Source organism: Parasteatoda tepidariorum, chromosome 10 (genome assembly GCF_043381705.1).
Source record: "Parasteatoda tepidariorum isolate YZ-2023 chromosome 10, CAS_Ptep_4.0, whole genome shotgun sequence".
Lineage (NCBI taxonomy): Eukaryota > Metazoa > Arthropoda > Arachnida > Araneae > Theridiidae > Parasteatoda > Parasteatoda tepidariorum.
Window position 1 is genome coordinate 21,829,623 of NC_092213.1, and position 16,725 is coordinate 21,846,347.

At 31.5% G+C, this 16,725-nt stretch overlaps 1 protein-coding gene across 4 annotated transcripts in view; it reads left to right on the forward strand.

The window, feature by feature from the left end:
- LOC107440500 (ankyrin repeat and death domain-containing protein 1A-like) overlaps positions 1–16,725 on the forward strand; it is a 180,376-nt gene that overhangs the window by 151,512 nt on the left and 12,139 nt on the right. For all 4 annotated transcript variants that reach the window (XM_071186468.1, XM_043052913.2, XM_071186469.1 and 1 more), the window contains 7 exons: positions 2,421–2,519; positions 4,417–4,515; positions 6,796–6,894; positions 10,602–10,700; positions 13,228–13,326; positions 14,476–14,568; positions 15,486–15,699. In XM_071186468.1, the coding sequence (XP_071042569.1) occupies positions 2,421–2,519; positions 4,417–4,515; positions 6,796–6,894; positions 10,602–10,700; positions 13,228–13,326; positions 14,476–14,568; positions 15,486–15,699 (802 nt within the window). The remainder of the gene's footprint in view (positions 1–2,420; positions 2,520–4,416; positions 4,516–6,795; positions 6,895–10,601; positions 10,701–13,227; positions 13,327–14,475; positions 14,569–15,485; positions 15,700–16,725) is intronic.

Sequence of the window (16,725 nt, forward strand, 5' to 3'; positions counted from 1 at the left end):
TATGAAAAAAAGCATAAATTTTTTTTTTTAATATGAAAAACGTTTTTTCCAATGCCCCACCTGGGTTGAAACTTCTCCAATTCAAGCGTATTAGAGCAGATTTGTTGGTTACTCTTTTAGGGGCACCACATTAGGTGACCCAACGTTACTTCCACAATATGGACAGAAAGAATAAAAGAACATCTATGCCTTGTTCGGGATTCAAACCCAGAATTACCGAGTCAAGGCCAGTTTCCTGACCCCTGCAGAGTTCGGTCGTCAATATGAAAAACATTTAGGGGCTATTATCAATATATAAATAGTTATTCCAATGTTGTGAGTGCAATGATGAGAACATTGCCACCATCTTGAGAACACGCCATTGGTCACGAAATTGTGGGGGCTTAACTTCCATGACCAGGTTGACCCGTAACGGGCTGTCACATGAATGTTTTTTTTTCTACAACGCATTCAAAGATGAGTTTGGAAACGTCAACTCCATTGTTTAAATTCATAAATGATTAATTTAACTACAGAATAACTATTAAACCATAAATAACTATTAACCATGAAATTTAACTACAGAAATAAAACACAAAAGATTTATAAAGAAAAACTACTATAAAATGAATTAAAATATAAATTTTGTTTAACTGAAATTTATATTTTTTGTTTGAATAAAAATTTGGTAAAAATAGCAAATGATTAAAATATGATGAATCAGAAGTAAAATATTACACGCATTGCAAATAACAAATGAAGATGAGTTAAGTAACATTTTTGCTGCATGCGATCGCACGTCAATGAAATTCGCGCATGCTCGATGACAAGCATTCGCACGAGCAATACAGACTAAGGCCCCTGCATAGGTTTAACAAACTACAATTTTTTTCGCTTTTGTAGATCCCGGTGTCGCTGCTACAAGAACTGAACGAATTGGCGAATATAATTTTTTATTTCGGTAAATGAAAGGTACCGAAAATGTGAATGAAGTAGAGTTGTTGTTGAATGTAGGGTTTAATGGCACAAGGATCAAAAAAGGACATAAATAAATGAAGTAGAGACAGCTCGGGCAGCAGAATTAGTCAAATAATTTTTTATTATACCCACATGACTTGGAATACAGAACAATTAAATATCAAAACCCTTCAGTGAAGAGTAGTAGATAAAATTTAAAACTAAATGAGTTTCGTTTCTCGCATGCCCTAGTTGTCGCAAAACGTCCAGACTGTTTTCCCAATACTTAAAAAACTTTCTCGCCTTAAATCTAAAAGAATGGCAACTGCTTCACAGTGAGAACATTGGCAGGAATGTTGTAGCTTTAAATAAAATCAGCTATTATAATCCCACACTCAACATATCGCTCATGGCTGCAATAGTGGCGCAACTCCAAAAACACGCGTTTTGAACTAAGAACAGGTGTGAATATGAAAATACACATTTTTTTCAGCAGCAATACTAGCACAACTCATAATTCAACTTGAAGGTAATCTTCGTTTAAGCAAACTAAAGCATTTCCTTAGCAATGAAAATTCAAAACCACTTATCTCAAAACATGATTTTTTGACTTGTGCCGCTATTGCAGCCCATGTCCAGAGGATTTAGAACTAGTACATCTGCAATCTGTTTAGATCTAGAACATCTGTAAAAACTGCATGCATAGAGAAAACTGCTGAAGATGGGGAGTGAATAAATGTAGTAAAATGCTTGGTGGCGAATAAAGATATGATGAAATGGTCCATGTTTGCATGAAAAAATAATCTACCAACTGAAATGGTGGTACCTTACAGAGAGCGAATGTTGGAATGAGTAAGCACATACCAGAATTAAAAGGAGGCCCACGTGAAGGTCGGGTATGATATAAATGCTGCAGACTTAGTGGTCTAAGTAAACGATATAGAATTGATAAGTCGCAGCTAAAATACAGTTAAATTTCAATTTAAAGAGCTAATTGCATAATCTAAGTAAGCTAATCAAATGGTTCTTTAAGTCCAACACAAAAAATTAAATAAACTATGAATACAGACCACCGAGGCTCTTAGGAGTCGTGAAAGCTTACCTTACGTACAGAAAGCACACCCCCAGGTAGGCATTCAAATTTATTTATTTGTATTTAAATTTAAATAGTTCGTACTAATATTTTATAAAAAATTTAAAGTGAATAGCGTTATAAAAACATATTCATAAATGATGAATAAAATAACAAACGTTTTTAAACTTTTGCATTGCAGGAAAAAAAAAGCAATAATGAAACGGGGAAAAAAAGGGCCAGAGATTATCGATGCTAACTTCTTATTTAATGCTAAGAAATCAATTTTATGTCGTCACTTAAGCGGCTTTGAAATGATAATACGAGGATTATATTCAAACAAAAAAATTTCTGAACAAAAGAAATGCAAAGATAAGAAGATTATTTTCAAAAATATTCTTTTCTTTTTCAGTCAGGTCGAAGTCCCGTACATTCCGCTGCTATGAAAGGACATAGGCTAGTTCTAGTTAGACTTCTGCGAGTGGGAGTAGAAATAGATGACCCGGATGAAGTAAGATGTTTCTCTTCCCCTATATCTTCATGACTGTTTCATAAACATTAAAAAAAAAATTATATAACAGTTGCATAATTGAAAACATTTTAAAAGCTTTTAAATTTCTTATTGGACCAAGTTTTAGTTATTTAGGAGCTAATGGAGTAAAAGCCATTTGTGGCTACACTGTACCAACAACATCGTTATGGATGAAATAAACAAGAAATACAACAGAGTATTTTTGTATAGTGTAGATATAAAGTGTATTTTATTTGTGAACTTCTATATATATATTTCCTTACACGGCGACAAAAAAAACCTCATTACAACTCCCCGAATGGCAACGATAGAAAATCGACCAATGATTGCCGCTAAAAATGTCACATGCCAAATCTAGCTGAGGTGGCTCAACAAATAGCGCTTTTAAAAACGGAAACAGAAATAGCCAGAGAGAGCATTCTCACCAAATGTGATCTCTTCCGAAATTCACCTTATCATCTGCGGCAATCTCATACTATTAAGCTAGGCAGAAGTGAGTAGTCTTTGTCGATAGATTTCTATTTTAGTATTTTGTCGAAAGCGCTTTTTTCACGAATTTATATATTACGAATTTATTTGACGATTTTTGATTTATATCACGAATTCATTTGTTTTATTATTGTTATTAGTTATTCATTGAAAAATGAGTTTCAGTCGTGCTGTTACGCTTTAAGATTTTATACTATAGCACATTTCTAATAGGTTTAACGAATTACATGTCATTTATTTGAATTCAAATTTATTTTAATGACTTAGTATTTACTAAAAAGATGTAATTTTTTTTTAAAAAAAAGTTGTTACATGGATTTGAATGATTGTTTTGCATTCTTAGAATTTTGTGCATTTGCAATGTATCTAATTTAGTAGCGAGCGAAGCAAAGATTGCGTATAAGATTGCAAATAAGATTGCGTAGCAATTTTCAGGGGTTGGCGAGCGTTAGCGAGTAGGGGGCGCAGCCCACTAGTTTATACTATTGCTGCAGCCGCAATCGGATTAATATAATCGCATTAACGACTAGGAGTACACCTATACTAGATGCATGTTAGAGAGCTTGCTGTATCATAAATACTTAGGGGATAATGTTTATGATTTACAACTTTTCGGTTCTTTGCAACCAAAATCCGATATCGTTATTCTATTTTAATCACGCAATAAAAGCATGTAAAGCCAATTTAAGCAGTTATGTTCAAGGTATTAATATCACATTCTGGTTACACATATTCTTGTTACATAATCTCTTCAATCAATAAGTGACTTTCTTGTTTCACAAATCGGCATATGTAAATTATAAAAGCTCATGTTTATAAATAATCTCATAGTTATGTAAAATGTATTCTTTGGTCTTTGATCAAAGTATATTAGAGTGAAAAAATCTATTTGAGGAATGAAAAATGCAGTCTTCATAGTAATGAGTGATAAATTTATATTTATATTTATAAGCGAAACATCGAAGTGTTTTAGGACTGAAGTCCATTAGGTTGAACGGGTCTTATATCTGAATTCAATATCTCGCTACTAAGACAAATAGTGGAAATATTTATACTCACATAAATTTTTTATTGACCAATATCTTCTTCTTCTTTCAAATCCCCATTTCTAGCCTAGCTAGACAAGGTCCATGAGGTTGTTCACCTTCAAAAAGTCTAAAACAAGTAAGGGTCTTTCAATTAGGTCTTGTTTTAAAAGACCGAGGCAGTCCAGTAGATGTATTGACCAATATACTTAATATCAATTTATAATTACCAATAGTTCCTATTAATTGAAATTGATCCAGTTTTAATCGTCATAAATAAATTTTTATGGCAATTATAGAATATGAAAGAAAAATATTTTTAAAAACTGGTGAAACTGTAGTGATTTTAATTATTGTTTCAGGAAGGAAAAACGGCACTCCACCTGGCGGCGGAGAACGATCATCATGAAGCTGTGGTCACACTCCTAGAGCACAACTGTGATCTTGAGGCACAGGATACAGTGGGTATTGTTGACTTCCACATTTTGTTAATGCATGACACTTTACAGTAATTAACATTAACAATCAGTTCATTATTACAGTAATTAACATTAACAATTAGTTAGTTAAAAGCTCATTAACATCACGTCAACATTGTACCGCTAAAAAATTGCTTTTGCCTGCTCAATATGTATGGAAATACACTTCATAATTACCTATGCGGAGAAAATATTTCGATATCAAATTATTCTTTTTTTTTTTCAGAATTAGAATAAATTAAGAAAACGTTTTTATAAAACATAAACACTAAGTGAAACCCTTCTTATTACAATGGCGTTACATTCAATATATTAAGAAAAGAATTCAAAATAACTAGAGCAATTTAAAACAAAACTTCCAGAGGAAAAACGCGCTATGCAGTTGTATTCCAAGAGGAATTGAAACAAAAGAAACAATGAAAAATTGGGACAACCGAAGCTGACGTCTTCAAGGGGTACCAGCTCCGGAAGCCATAAATGCAAAACCTTTTCTATCGAGAGAGCACGACAAATGTCTAAATTGCTTTCTCTGTAACCCAAAGATAATACAAAAGTATAAAATCAAGACTAATACATAAGAAAAAAATGCACAAAAACTTACTTGAAACATAAATCCCATAACCAAATTACACAACTGACTGCCAAATAACAACTAAATTGAAATAAACGAAAAATTATTCGTTTATTTTATTTGATTTATGTATTTTATATTTTGTATTGTATTCTCTTCCTGTACTTTGGCAAAACCTTTGGGGTACAGAGAGAGCAATTTAGACATTTGTCATGCTCTCTCGATAGAAAAGGTTTTGCATTTATGGCTTCCGGAGCTGGTACCCCCTGAAGACGTCAGCTTCGGTTGTCCCAATTTTTCATTGTTTCTTTTGTTACATTCAATAACATTTACTTCCAGATGATAGTTTAGAGAATATCGTCAATTTCCTTGCGTGTGTGGCTTTATATTAAGACAATTTGCATATAAAATAAAATATAATAATATCGATAAAAAATACTTCAAAACTTATTGTTATTGTGTAAGAACAAATCAGTAAAACGTCAGTTTTTACAACAAACAAAACTCACACAGAAGTCTAAGATCTGTCTCTCCATCGCTGCATAACGCAACAAATAAATAATAGTTTTTAAATGTCTAGGTGGTTTATTTTTATTTAGCGTAAACTAACCAGTGAAGGAACACTTAAGCTTCGCTTGCCTTTTAAAAAATCATATTAATTTCAAAATTCGTAATATTAGTTAAATGACAGTGTCAACATATTTGTTACTAATTGCAAATTATGTAAAAAAAATTGTAGAGAACATACATAATATTGTTTTAAAGTTTTGGAGGTTCAAATAACAAGTAGTCAGAAGACCAAGTGAAGGAACAGCTCTTACCAGTGAAGGAACACAAAATTACCCAGTAAAGGAACACTTAATTTTGGTTATTGTTTAATGCTCTTTAAGAATTTATAAGCCATACAAACATTTAAAAACAAGCCTATTCTTGAAATTATAACATATAATTACTTGGAAAATGTTAACTGTTTTTTGTAATCATGAATTGAAAATTAAAGTGTCAACATATTAACACATACTGTTCATTCACTGGGAAATCTATGCCAAGTAAAGGAACATGCCTGTTCCCTCACTGGTTAGAAGTTGTTTTTCGCATTTTTAACATACCTTTGATGCGGAACATCACTAAAGGTACAAAAAAATTAAAACTTATCTTTTATTTTCATTAGCTTAGAAAAAAAACCGGTAAAGGAACACTTGTTCCTTCACTGGTTTTTGATCGTTTGGTGATCCAGTGAATAAACACCCCCTTATCTCAGTACTTTATTTATAAAACGCAACTTCAATAACTATATTTTGAATTCTCCTTTTCACAGTGAGAAAAATAAAACTATTACATGCAATTAATTCCACTTCAAACGTATAAATACAAACACTCACCTTATAATTTTTTCAGAGAAACAAGGTGTTGCAGAGATAATAACAAATTCAAAATTTTTTCCAGAGAAGTCTATTTGACCAGGTAATCCAAAACATTGCTAGATGACTTCCTATTGTTTGGCAGTAAGCTATTGTTACCAATCAATCTAAAGAAAAACTTTCAAATTCTTATTTTTAATCAATATACATGAAATGTTCCTTCACTGGGTAGTGTTCCTTCACTGGTTGGTTTACCCTATATGCATATAGTTATACGTGATTTAAATGAGCTCATAGCAAACATCAATAACAAGTTGTTGTTTTTTTCAGAAGTTAAGGACGGCCCTACATATAGCAGCTTCCTTAGGATATTGCGACATTGTGGAGACACTAATCGAACATGGAGCTTACCTCGGTATTACGGAAAAGGTAAATATCTAATACACATTAATGGCCTAGAAGAGCAGTTTTGATTAGAGACCTATTTACATATGTGAGTACATGGACACACTGTAACAGTTTCGCAAGCGGGACGCATCAAACAAATACATTTAAGACTAAAAAAAGTGAAAAATCCAGAAAAACTTCATGCAGAAGAACAGTCAGTCATTGATCACGAGGTTTTTATCCTTGAAGAAAATATCAACTTCTTCATTCATTGGCGCCAAAGAGTCGGAAAGGGAAAATTGCAGACTTCCAATTTCTTATTAACTCTTTATAGCTTAAAAACTATCAAACTTATTATGTATTCTTTGTCTTGCAATGCTACGTGTGGGCAGCTTTCAGCTTTCGATGCTCAAAAATTTTAATATTTTTTTAATTATCACTGGAAATTCTATTTTTCTTTCTATTTAATAATATTGTCGGCGCTGTCTGAAATCCCTCCTTAATTTACAGTTACACGTAGGTTAAAGGCGAAAAAAAAAAAAAAAAAAAAAAAAAAANAAAAAAAAAAAAAAAAAAAAAAAAAAAAAAAAAAGACAACAGCTAATATAGCATTAACAATTTGATAAGGGCCGGGATAGCCTAGTCGGTAGGGCGCTGGGCCCATATCCAAGGGGTCGTGGGTTCGATCCTCGCCGGCCGAAGACTCCCCGTGTAGTAAATGGTGACTGATGCACGTTAAATCTGTCGAGTCTCAAAGTCCTCCATGTTCCCACAACAAATCAATACCTCTGGGGGTACTGATCCAGGAGTTTCCTTGTCTTCTGGATTGGTTCAAAATTACAAGGCTACGGAGTTGAACGTAAGTAGTCGTAAACCCATGAAATTGGGTCGGCTGTTCAACGACGGTTATAAAATAAAAATTAAAAAAAAAAAAACTATTTGATAAAAAAAAAAGTATAACAATTATCAAGCATCAAAAGCTGAGAGCTGTCTAGGAGCAGCATTGTAGAACAAAGAATACGGAACTAGATAGTTTTCAAGCTATAAAGAGTTCATAAAAGTTAGAATTACCCCTTTCCGATTCTCTGGGGTCGTTAGAAGGGCAAGTTGGTCCAATGACTGCAAGTTGGTTTGTGGTCAATGACTATTACTCCACTCTTATGTAAACAATGGGTAATATAATATTTAAACTATTTTATACACAGAGAATTTTAAGAATTTTTATAATCAGTAAAATACAAGGTTACCCCAAATGCATCATCCTGTTTACTTACAAAGATGTGTGAAACATACACTTACGAAGTTTCTGGTAGATATTAAAATTGCTTAATGTGTGCACCACACATCCCAATTGTAAATCAGTTCTATCCTTACATCCAATAACATGTTTCAATCAATGTCAGTCAAGGAAGTGGTGATGCGATCTTGCAGTGTTGCTGTATTAAGGGTGCATAAATTTTGTCCTCCAGTAGTTTATGCAGCCAAATGTCAGCAACAATGCTGATCCTTTGACTGACATTGATAGAAACATACTATTTAAACATAAGAAAGGATGAATAAACAAATGTCTTCTCTTTTTTTCAGCTAGTTTTTAGAATATAAAATTAAATGTAAACTTAAACAGAAAACATAATTGTTTATTTATTCGAAATAGTTCTATCATTCTGAATTAGTAAATTTGTTTTTACACATAATTATATCAGTAGGGATCATTTTCATTGACGATAAATTTTATTCATCGATCATGACGCCAATACTGGTGGTATTTCCGCATCAAGAAAATGACACAGACTAAAATTAAAATCATTAGAGAAAAATCATATACATTCGATAACATTTTGAAGTCAGTGGAGGTAACCCCTAAGAATGACCATTCGATTGTGCAACAAAGAGCGGTTTCACCATATTATGAAGTACCCATTTCGGTTTAATCAGAAAATCATTTTCGCTTCTCTCGTTTTGCCGCATTTTGTAGACGAAATTTTCCTAATTCAAAGTTTATTTCTTGCTATCGTATTCTTTCTTCTGCTTCCTTTTCATAAGTTTGTTTTATTACTTCGATTTCTTTCCTTCAATTTTCTTCTAATCTCATTTTCTGGTTTTTTAGTCATCTTTGCGTTTTTCTTCTTCTAATTACGTTTTCTTTCTTCTGTCAGAAAACACAAGGATTCTTTGACAAAATCTTCATCGTAATTTTCATTTTTCAAAATGCATTTTTTTAAGTTCGAATAATTTCAAACTGCAACTTCCAATTTGACAGCAATAGTCTTCCAGTCTTCTTTCTAGTCTCTCAAAAGGAAAGCCATCTTTTAATCATATCATCAATAAGAACAGTTCGAAATCGAATATAATTGTTATTCAAATTTATCCATAAAAAAAAATCCTGTAAGACATTAAAATAAAATTTCATAACTTTTCTTTAAAAAAAAAATGTGATATAAACAATCCGGTGAGAACAAAACTGACTCATTTTTGGAAGAATGTAAATACCTTAGGTAAATACCGAAAAAGAAACGCAAAGGCAGAGCGCCATCTATGAATTAAAACAATAAATAAAATGATAAATTCTAATATCTCACCGTCTTTATACATCGCATACTTGTAAGCAAACAGTCATTAGGATAACCTTATATATTGCGCAAACTAAAAATTTAAATTGATTTAAAAATTGTGCATTTATGAATCGTATTAATTGGAATTTGAAAAAATTATCGATTCACCTTACATGAAATTAAGTTATAAAACAAATAATGATGAACTTTGAATGTGTCTCTTATAATTAATATACTTTTAAAAAGAATAAGATTTTTAGTTTTTTTCTTCTTTTTGTATAGTTGTGGTGACACATTCTAAAACTAATTAAAAAAGAGAGAGTTCTAATTAAAATTAACCAAATTTTAGGAAACTGAATTTAAAAAAAAGTTTCAAGCGAAAGTTGATTATCATGGATCGATGACTAAATGCCAACAATAACAAGTTTCTTAAAACCGGAAGAAATGTAGAAAACTGCCGGTGTATCACTCCGCTTATGTTATGCTTACGAGGCAATGTGTAAACAGGCTTAATTTTATAGGAAGTTTTATTATTGTGATTTGGGTTTTTTTGAACGCGTAGTTTTACCATTCATAAAAGTTTTATGTAATTTATAAACAGCCTAAAGCAAATTTAAGAAAAATTAATATTACAGCATAAATAAAGTGTAAGGTTGATTTTACATCAACTATTGACTTAATAGATTTTAAAACATTACAATGCATTTAACGTTAACAAATAAGATAGAAAACCTACTAGAAATTTGGTTATCGCATTTGAGATACAGTACAGAACCCGTTATCCGGAAATCAGAAAACCAAAAAACCGGAACGAATTTCGATAAATTTTCTCGCGATTTTAAAAAAAAAAAAATTTTTTCCTCATAAGATTTTACGATTTTTCTTTCTTTTTTTAAAGATGTTTACATTACCATCATTTTGGAAATAATCATTAGTGTATTACTTCATCGTTTTTTCTTATTTTTAAGATTATTTCCAAATATTTTTTTTTTTTAGTTGGGTTTAACACTAAAAAAACGGCTTTATGTAGCGATTCAGAAAACCGGAAAAATCAGTTATCCGGAATAGCGATCGTTCCGGATAATCGGTTCTCTACTGTACAATGATTATTAAACTAGATCCAATGAATTGAATATAATGTAATAGATTAAGATTTACAAAAAAAATTAATAATTTTATTATAATTTTCAAATGCAGTATGGAAATACGCCATTACACCTGGCAGTCGAAGGCAATCATCCGAAAATGGTTAAAATTTTAATGAAAAAAGGAATTGCAGTGAACAGCCTCAACAACGTAAGTTTTGCTATTTATTTATATGCACCAAACTAATATAAAAGTTTGAAATGCCTGCCGAATTTTAAAAAGGAACATCTAATAATAAAATAGTCCTTATTTTTTAACCTAATTTGACAGCATATAAAAACATTGTCTTAAAGCGAAGTGAAAAATCTTGCCACAATTATAAAATTCATTTATTCAAAGATGAATGCATACAAAAAAAAAATTTTATTAAATATTTACTATTGTTAATAATTTATTTAATAATATTCATAAAACTTTTGAATAGTAAGGAGTATAAATTTTTGCCTAATTTTAAAATATCTAATTTTACATGGCAAAATTTGAGCGAAATCAACTGAATAGTTCCTGAGAAATCAAATTTTAAATATACGACTTTTTTAAAATTTGATTTCTCAGGAATTATTTAACCGATTTCGCTCAAATTTTGCATTTTGCCATGTAAAATTAGATCCTTTAAAATGATGTAAAAAATTGTATGAAAATTTTTTCGACTACTAAATAAAATAATAAAAAATAGTAAATACTTACTAAAATTTGTTTTTTTTTTTTGTATGAATATATCTTTGGATAAACGAATTTTAAAATTGTGAGCAAAGATTTTTCATTTCGCTCAAAAAGTTCTCGAGATATGACGAAATAAGCACATAATAAAATTAATATTAGGGGTCCAAACTTTGGATCACTCTCCTGAAAAAACTATGGGGACCATATTTCCCAAATGGCGGCTACCCCTGATATTTTGGGAGTCAAAAATCTGAATCCGTAGTAAAAAAAGGGAAATTTTATTCAGCGAAAGTTTTTGTGACCGATTTCGAAACTTAAAATATCGTCAACACCAATTAATTAGCATATTTGAGGTCATCCTCTCGTTAAGATAACCATTAATATTGAGTCACGATGGCTCAGGGGATAGAGCGTTCTCCTTCCAATGAAGTGAACCGGGTTCGAATCCCCAGCGATGGCTGGTCGAATCCGCATCCGGCTTGCACCAACCACAGTGCTGACGTGAAATATCCTCAGTGGTAGATGTATCATGGGTTAGAGTCCCCTTGCCGTCTGGTTAACCGTGGGAGGTTCTCATGGTCTTCCTCTCCATGTAACGCAAATGCGAGTTAGCTCCATCAAAAAGTCCTCCATGAAGGCAAAATTTCTTCCAATACTCGATCCATGAGTTTCCTTGTGTTCTGGATTGGGTTCAAAATTACAAGGCTACGGAGTTGAACACTAGTAGTCGTAAACCCATAAAATTGGGTCAGCTGTTCAACAACGGTTATAATAAAAATAGATTGAGTCCTAGAATATAGAGATTAGATCAAAAGTTATTCAGGGTGATCCATTTTTTATTTTGCGCACTGTACATATGATTCAATTATGTAAAAATAGCAGAAACTTTAAGTAATGCTTTCCTTAATAATGACACTGCATTAGATTTAAACTAAAATCACTATTCAAAATTTGTATACAACTTAAGAATCTGAGTAAGTAATCTATAATTACCTACTTTCAGTGATTTTAGTTACATATGTATTTCAAGCTATATAGACTATTTCGTAAACACTCTCACTGAATACATATTTTAGCAATGCAGAAAAAAATATAACATCATTGACTAGTTGCAAATTTTAAACTCAAGAGCCAAAAAGACAATGTAAAAACGATCTATCGAATCACAAAGAAAGGTGGAATAAAAACATCAAAACTAATTTGATAACACTTGACAATATTTTAAATACTTTTCTTTGAATTTCTTTCTCTGACAATCAAACAGGTTTTGATATTTTAAATCTCCGCCTCCTCAAAAGTGATTCATCCGATTTTAATATCACTTTAATTATTTTGCAACTATTACTTAATATTTTTATTACGATTACATTTTTTATTACGTACATACTTTTATTGTAAATATTTTTTTAATAGTAGATACTTTTTATTAGTACATACTTTCTAGAATTCATTTTTGACAAGAGTTTAAAAATATGTTTTAAATACCGTAATTACTATACGTATTATGATCTTTAATGAAGAATATAAACATCCCTGAGAAAGAGAGGAGATAATAATTCAATTAAAGCATTTAAAACGCTTTAATGGGCTGAAATAGCATGGTTGGTAGGGCGTTGGGCCTATGTTCAAGAGGTCGTGACCTTGATCCCGGCAGGCAGAAGTCTCCCCGTGTAGTAAATGGTGACTGGTGCCCGTTAAATCTGTCTGGATCACAAAGTGCTGAGTTCACATCACAAATCAATGCCTCTGGGGGTACTGAATTGGAGATTGATCGTTTTCTGGTTGAGGTCAAAATTACGATCAGTGGATGAATAAATGGATGTGTGTATGAGTCCATTCTCTAAACCGGGCTGTGATGTGTGCACAGCTGAAGTCGTATTCTTGGACATAGAAGGCGCTAATGAAAAAACAAGAAACGCCTCCTCTGTTTTATATTCGCTTGATTCACCAAGCAGAATAGCTAGTATTGTAAGAAACAACAACAAACATTTTAATGTATTCCAATATATTACAGAGACAGCAGACAGCTCTTCATTTAGCAGCTGAACTAGGTTACTTTGAAGTTGTGGAAGTGCTCTTAGCCTGTGGAGCTGATCTTTCGGTTCCAGAAAAGGTATACAAAACCTTCTGTATGGAGGTATATTATAACTATACTTGAATAATTTATTAAAACTCAGAATATTTCAATTCGTTAAAATATTTTGAAAAAATTTATATAACAATATATCTCTGTTTTTAGTTCATTTACAAATTTTTTCTGCAATTGCTTTCTCAGCCAGAAAACTAACATTTTGTCAAGAAATTAACTGTTTAATTGATACCATAATTGACTTGATAAAAGCGCTGAATCATTGTTTTTATTATCTCGCAACATATATGGTTATTTAACATTATTTTTTCATATAATATCATTCGTATTTTGAATAATTGAAATTAATTTTTAATTCTAGAAAAAAACATAACTATAATTTTTAAATTCCGAAGAATAAAGATTCATCGTCGATGACTTCATATTAAGTCTACGAGGAAATTTTTGTTTCGTTTATTTTCGATAAATTCTGGCCTACAGTCCCTCACAGATTGCTTTAGTTTTTGTCGTAATTCAATAACTACGCTGAAAACAGAAACTCTTGTAAAGTGTAGTAATTTAACAAAAGTTACATTCCTCTATTTTTTGCGGAGCTTAAAAATTTTATTATTTAATTCGGTACTTATAAAAAGACTCACGTTTACCAGTCTTGCATTTGGATATGGTAAACTAATGTTGATGCTGCTCGTAAAATTACATACGGATCTCAAATGTTGAACAGGTAATCAAATTTTCTGGCAACCCATGACTATTTAAGAGATCAACAATCCAAACTTTAATGTATTATGGTTATATAAGGCTACAGTAAGATATCCCCAGTGGTAGATGGATCATGGGTTAGATTCCCTTTACCGTCAAGATACCGTGGGAAGTTTTCGTGGTTTTAGTGTCCATTTAACTCAAATGCCGGTTAGTTTCATCAAAAAGTCCTCCACAAAGGTAAGATTAGAGTTGAACATTAGTAGTCGTAGACCCAAAATTGGGGTTGGCTGTTCAAAGACATTAAAAAAATATAAAATAAAATAATTAGTCAATAATTTATAGAAACTATTCAAAGACATAAAATACACATAACCTATACCTAACCTAACATATTATATATATATATATATATATATTACTAGNAGCGTTTCTGGTCTAATTATATATACAACAATGCATTATTTGTTTTAGGGTAATAGAAAAGCTCTGTATATTGCAGCAAGAGGAAGTTATACGGCAATTGTAGACATGCTAATCAAAGTTGAAAGAGATCAAAATAAAAAGGTAATATTTAGATTAACCTATTGCGATAATATTGAAAAAAATAAACATATAGTATAAATTATAAGTTTAGGAATTTTATCTAAGAATAACTTATAAAGATAATAAAATGGTTATGCAGATTTTATTTCGTTATTTTGTTTTGATAAACGTGTTATAATGCCGAAAATACAAACACAAGGTTAGTATAGAACAAGCGGAACTTCATCAGGTAGCATTTTTAACTCACCTTCATCATTTTTAACAACCTGATGAAGGAGTGCTCGTTCTTTCTGTAGACTTAAGGTTAAAAATCCTCCTACTCAGATTTTACAAAAAATATGAGCGTTACTCTATTAAAGCAGCATTTTTTTCTACTATAAATATCTGTTTGCTTTAAAAAAATTGTTAATATAACAATAGAAATGTATTCATAGCCTCGAACAGTTGAGGTTTCTGAGAAATATTATTCCAATGGTTATGAACAAGAGGAAAAATTTTTAAAACAAATAAAATTTTCATAAAACTTTAATCAGTGTAAGCCAACTTGCCTATCTGATCTCTGATATATAAATGTTTAATTATTTTGTACATAATGAAGGTCAAAATTTCTATAATTTTAATTTATCAATATATTAATGTATTACCCTAACTACCATTAGAAGAAATATTTTCTAAATCTACCGTAAATTCCGTAGTTGTTGGAGGGTATGTAGTATTGCTTGGTAGAAAAAATGGTTATTGGTTGCCAAAAATTATTTTTAGAAATGCTGTTAGAAGGGGAAAAAAGCATGCTTCAGCTCGTTTAAAACTTTATATTGACAAATGGAACTATTTCTTATAGCCAAAATATGCGCAATGTTTGCACATGCAAGAGAAATTTCTCTAATTTTTTTTGTCAGTGTATGATAAATTGAAATTAACGAAGTTTATTTATGTAGCCCATACTAGATAATTCAGACATGCCTGACAGACAATGCAGTACAGAACGAATAAGAGAAATGGAACAGCAAGCCGAAGCCCAACAAAAATCAATGAAAGAATTGCTGTGGATTTTAGCCAAAAGTTACCTAGAACCTCAGGACTGGAAAAAATTAGCTAGGTATTGGGAATTTACGGAAGAGCACATAAAGGCCATTGAGCATCAATATACCGGTAAGCATTTTTGTTCGGCGGTGCAATCATGATAAATATTTTATGCAATACAATTATTTAAGATCGTGGTTAAAATATCATAAAACTATGTTAAATCAGACACAAGTTACGAAATCAGACACAAACTATGCTTTGTGTCTGATTTCGTAACTTGAACTATCGTCACATCTGCAACTAAATATTCAGTGACATATTCAGGGTGAGCAGCGGTCTGCCCCTCTATTTTGGGGGTCAGTAATCTGAATCCGTCGGAAAAAAAGTATGTTTATTCGGAGAAAGTACGTTTTTGTGTCTGATTTCGTAACTTGAAATATCATCTGGGCTTATTAAGTCACCCCCTTGAGCCATTAAGATTGAGTCCCATAACGCGAAGATCCGATCATTAGATCAAAGGTTATTCAGGGTTGTCAGTTTTCTTTTGCGCATACATTAAGAAATATATTAGTGCGGAGAGAACCGGGCAAATATATACCGGGCAATGACTATGAGCCTTATAAAACATAATGGAATGAATAACGGGCAAAATCCCATAATCTTAAAACAATATCAGTGTAAGAAATACCGTGCAATAGCCTTCAAATTTCTGCTAGATTATTAATCCAGTTGCTGTTAACAATAACCACGTCATTAACCTGTGTTCTCACTGACGTTTTGTCTAATTTAACCTTTATCTATCGTAAGGGAAAAAATTCAAAAATAGAAAAACTTGTCCAATTTTTCTGTTAAAAATAATAAAGGAATGTTTTAATACAAAATAATAACTTTTGGCATATAAATTATATTTTTAAGCCAAACTGGTTTATATCACCAAACTGGTTCGCATAACCTAACAAGAAATTATCACCTCAAACAGGAATAATAAGCGAGTTCTTTACATTCATTGCATGAAATTAAAGAATATTCTTCAACCGCCTCAACTTGCAACATCAACTTCTTCGTATTAAAGCGAAGATATTGTTTTTTTCGCAATACGAAGGCTGTATTTAGATTCTTGATTAAAGAGCTTCACTGGACTTTCTTCCGCAC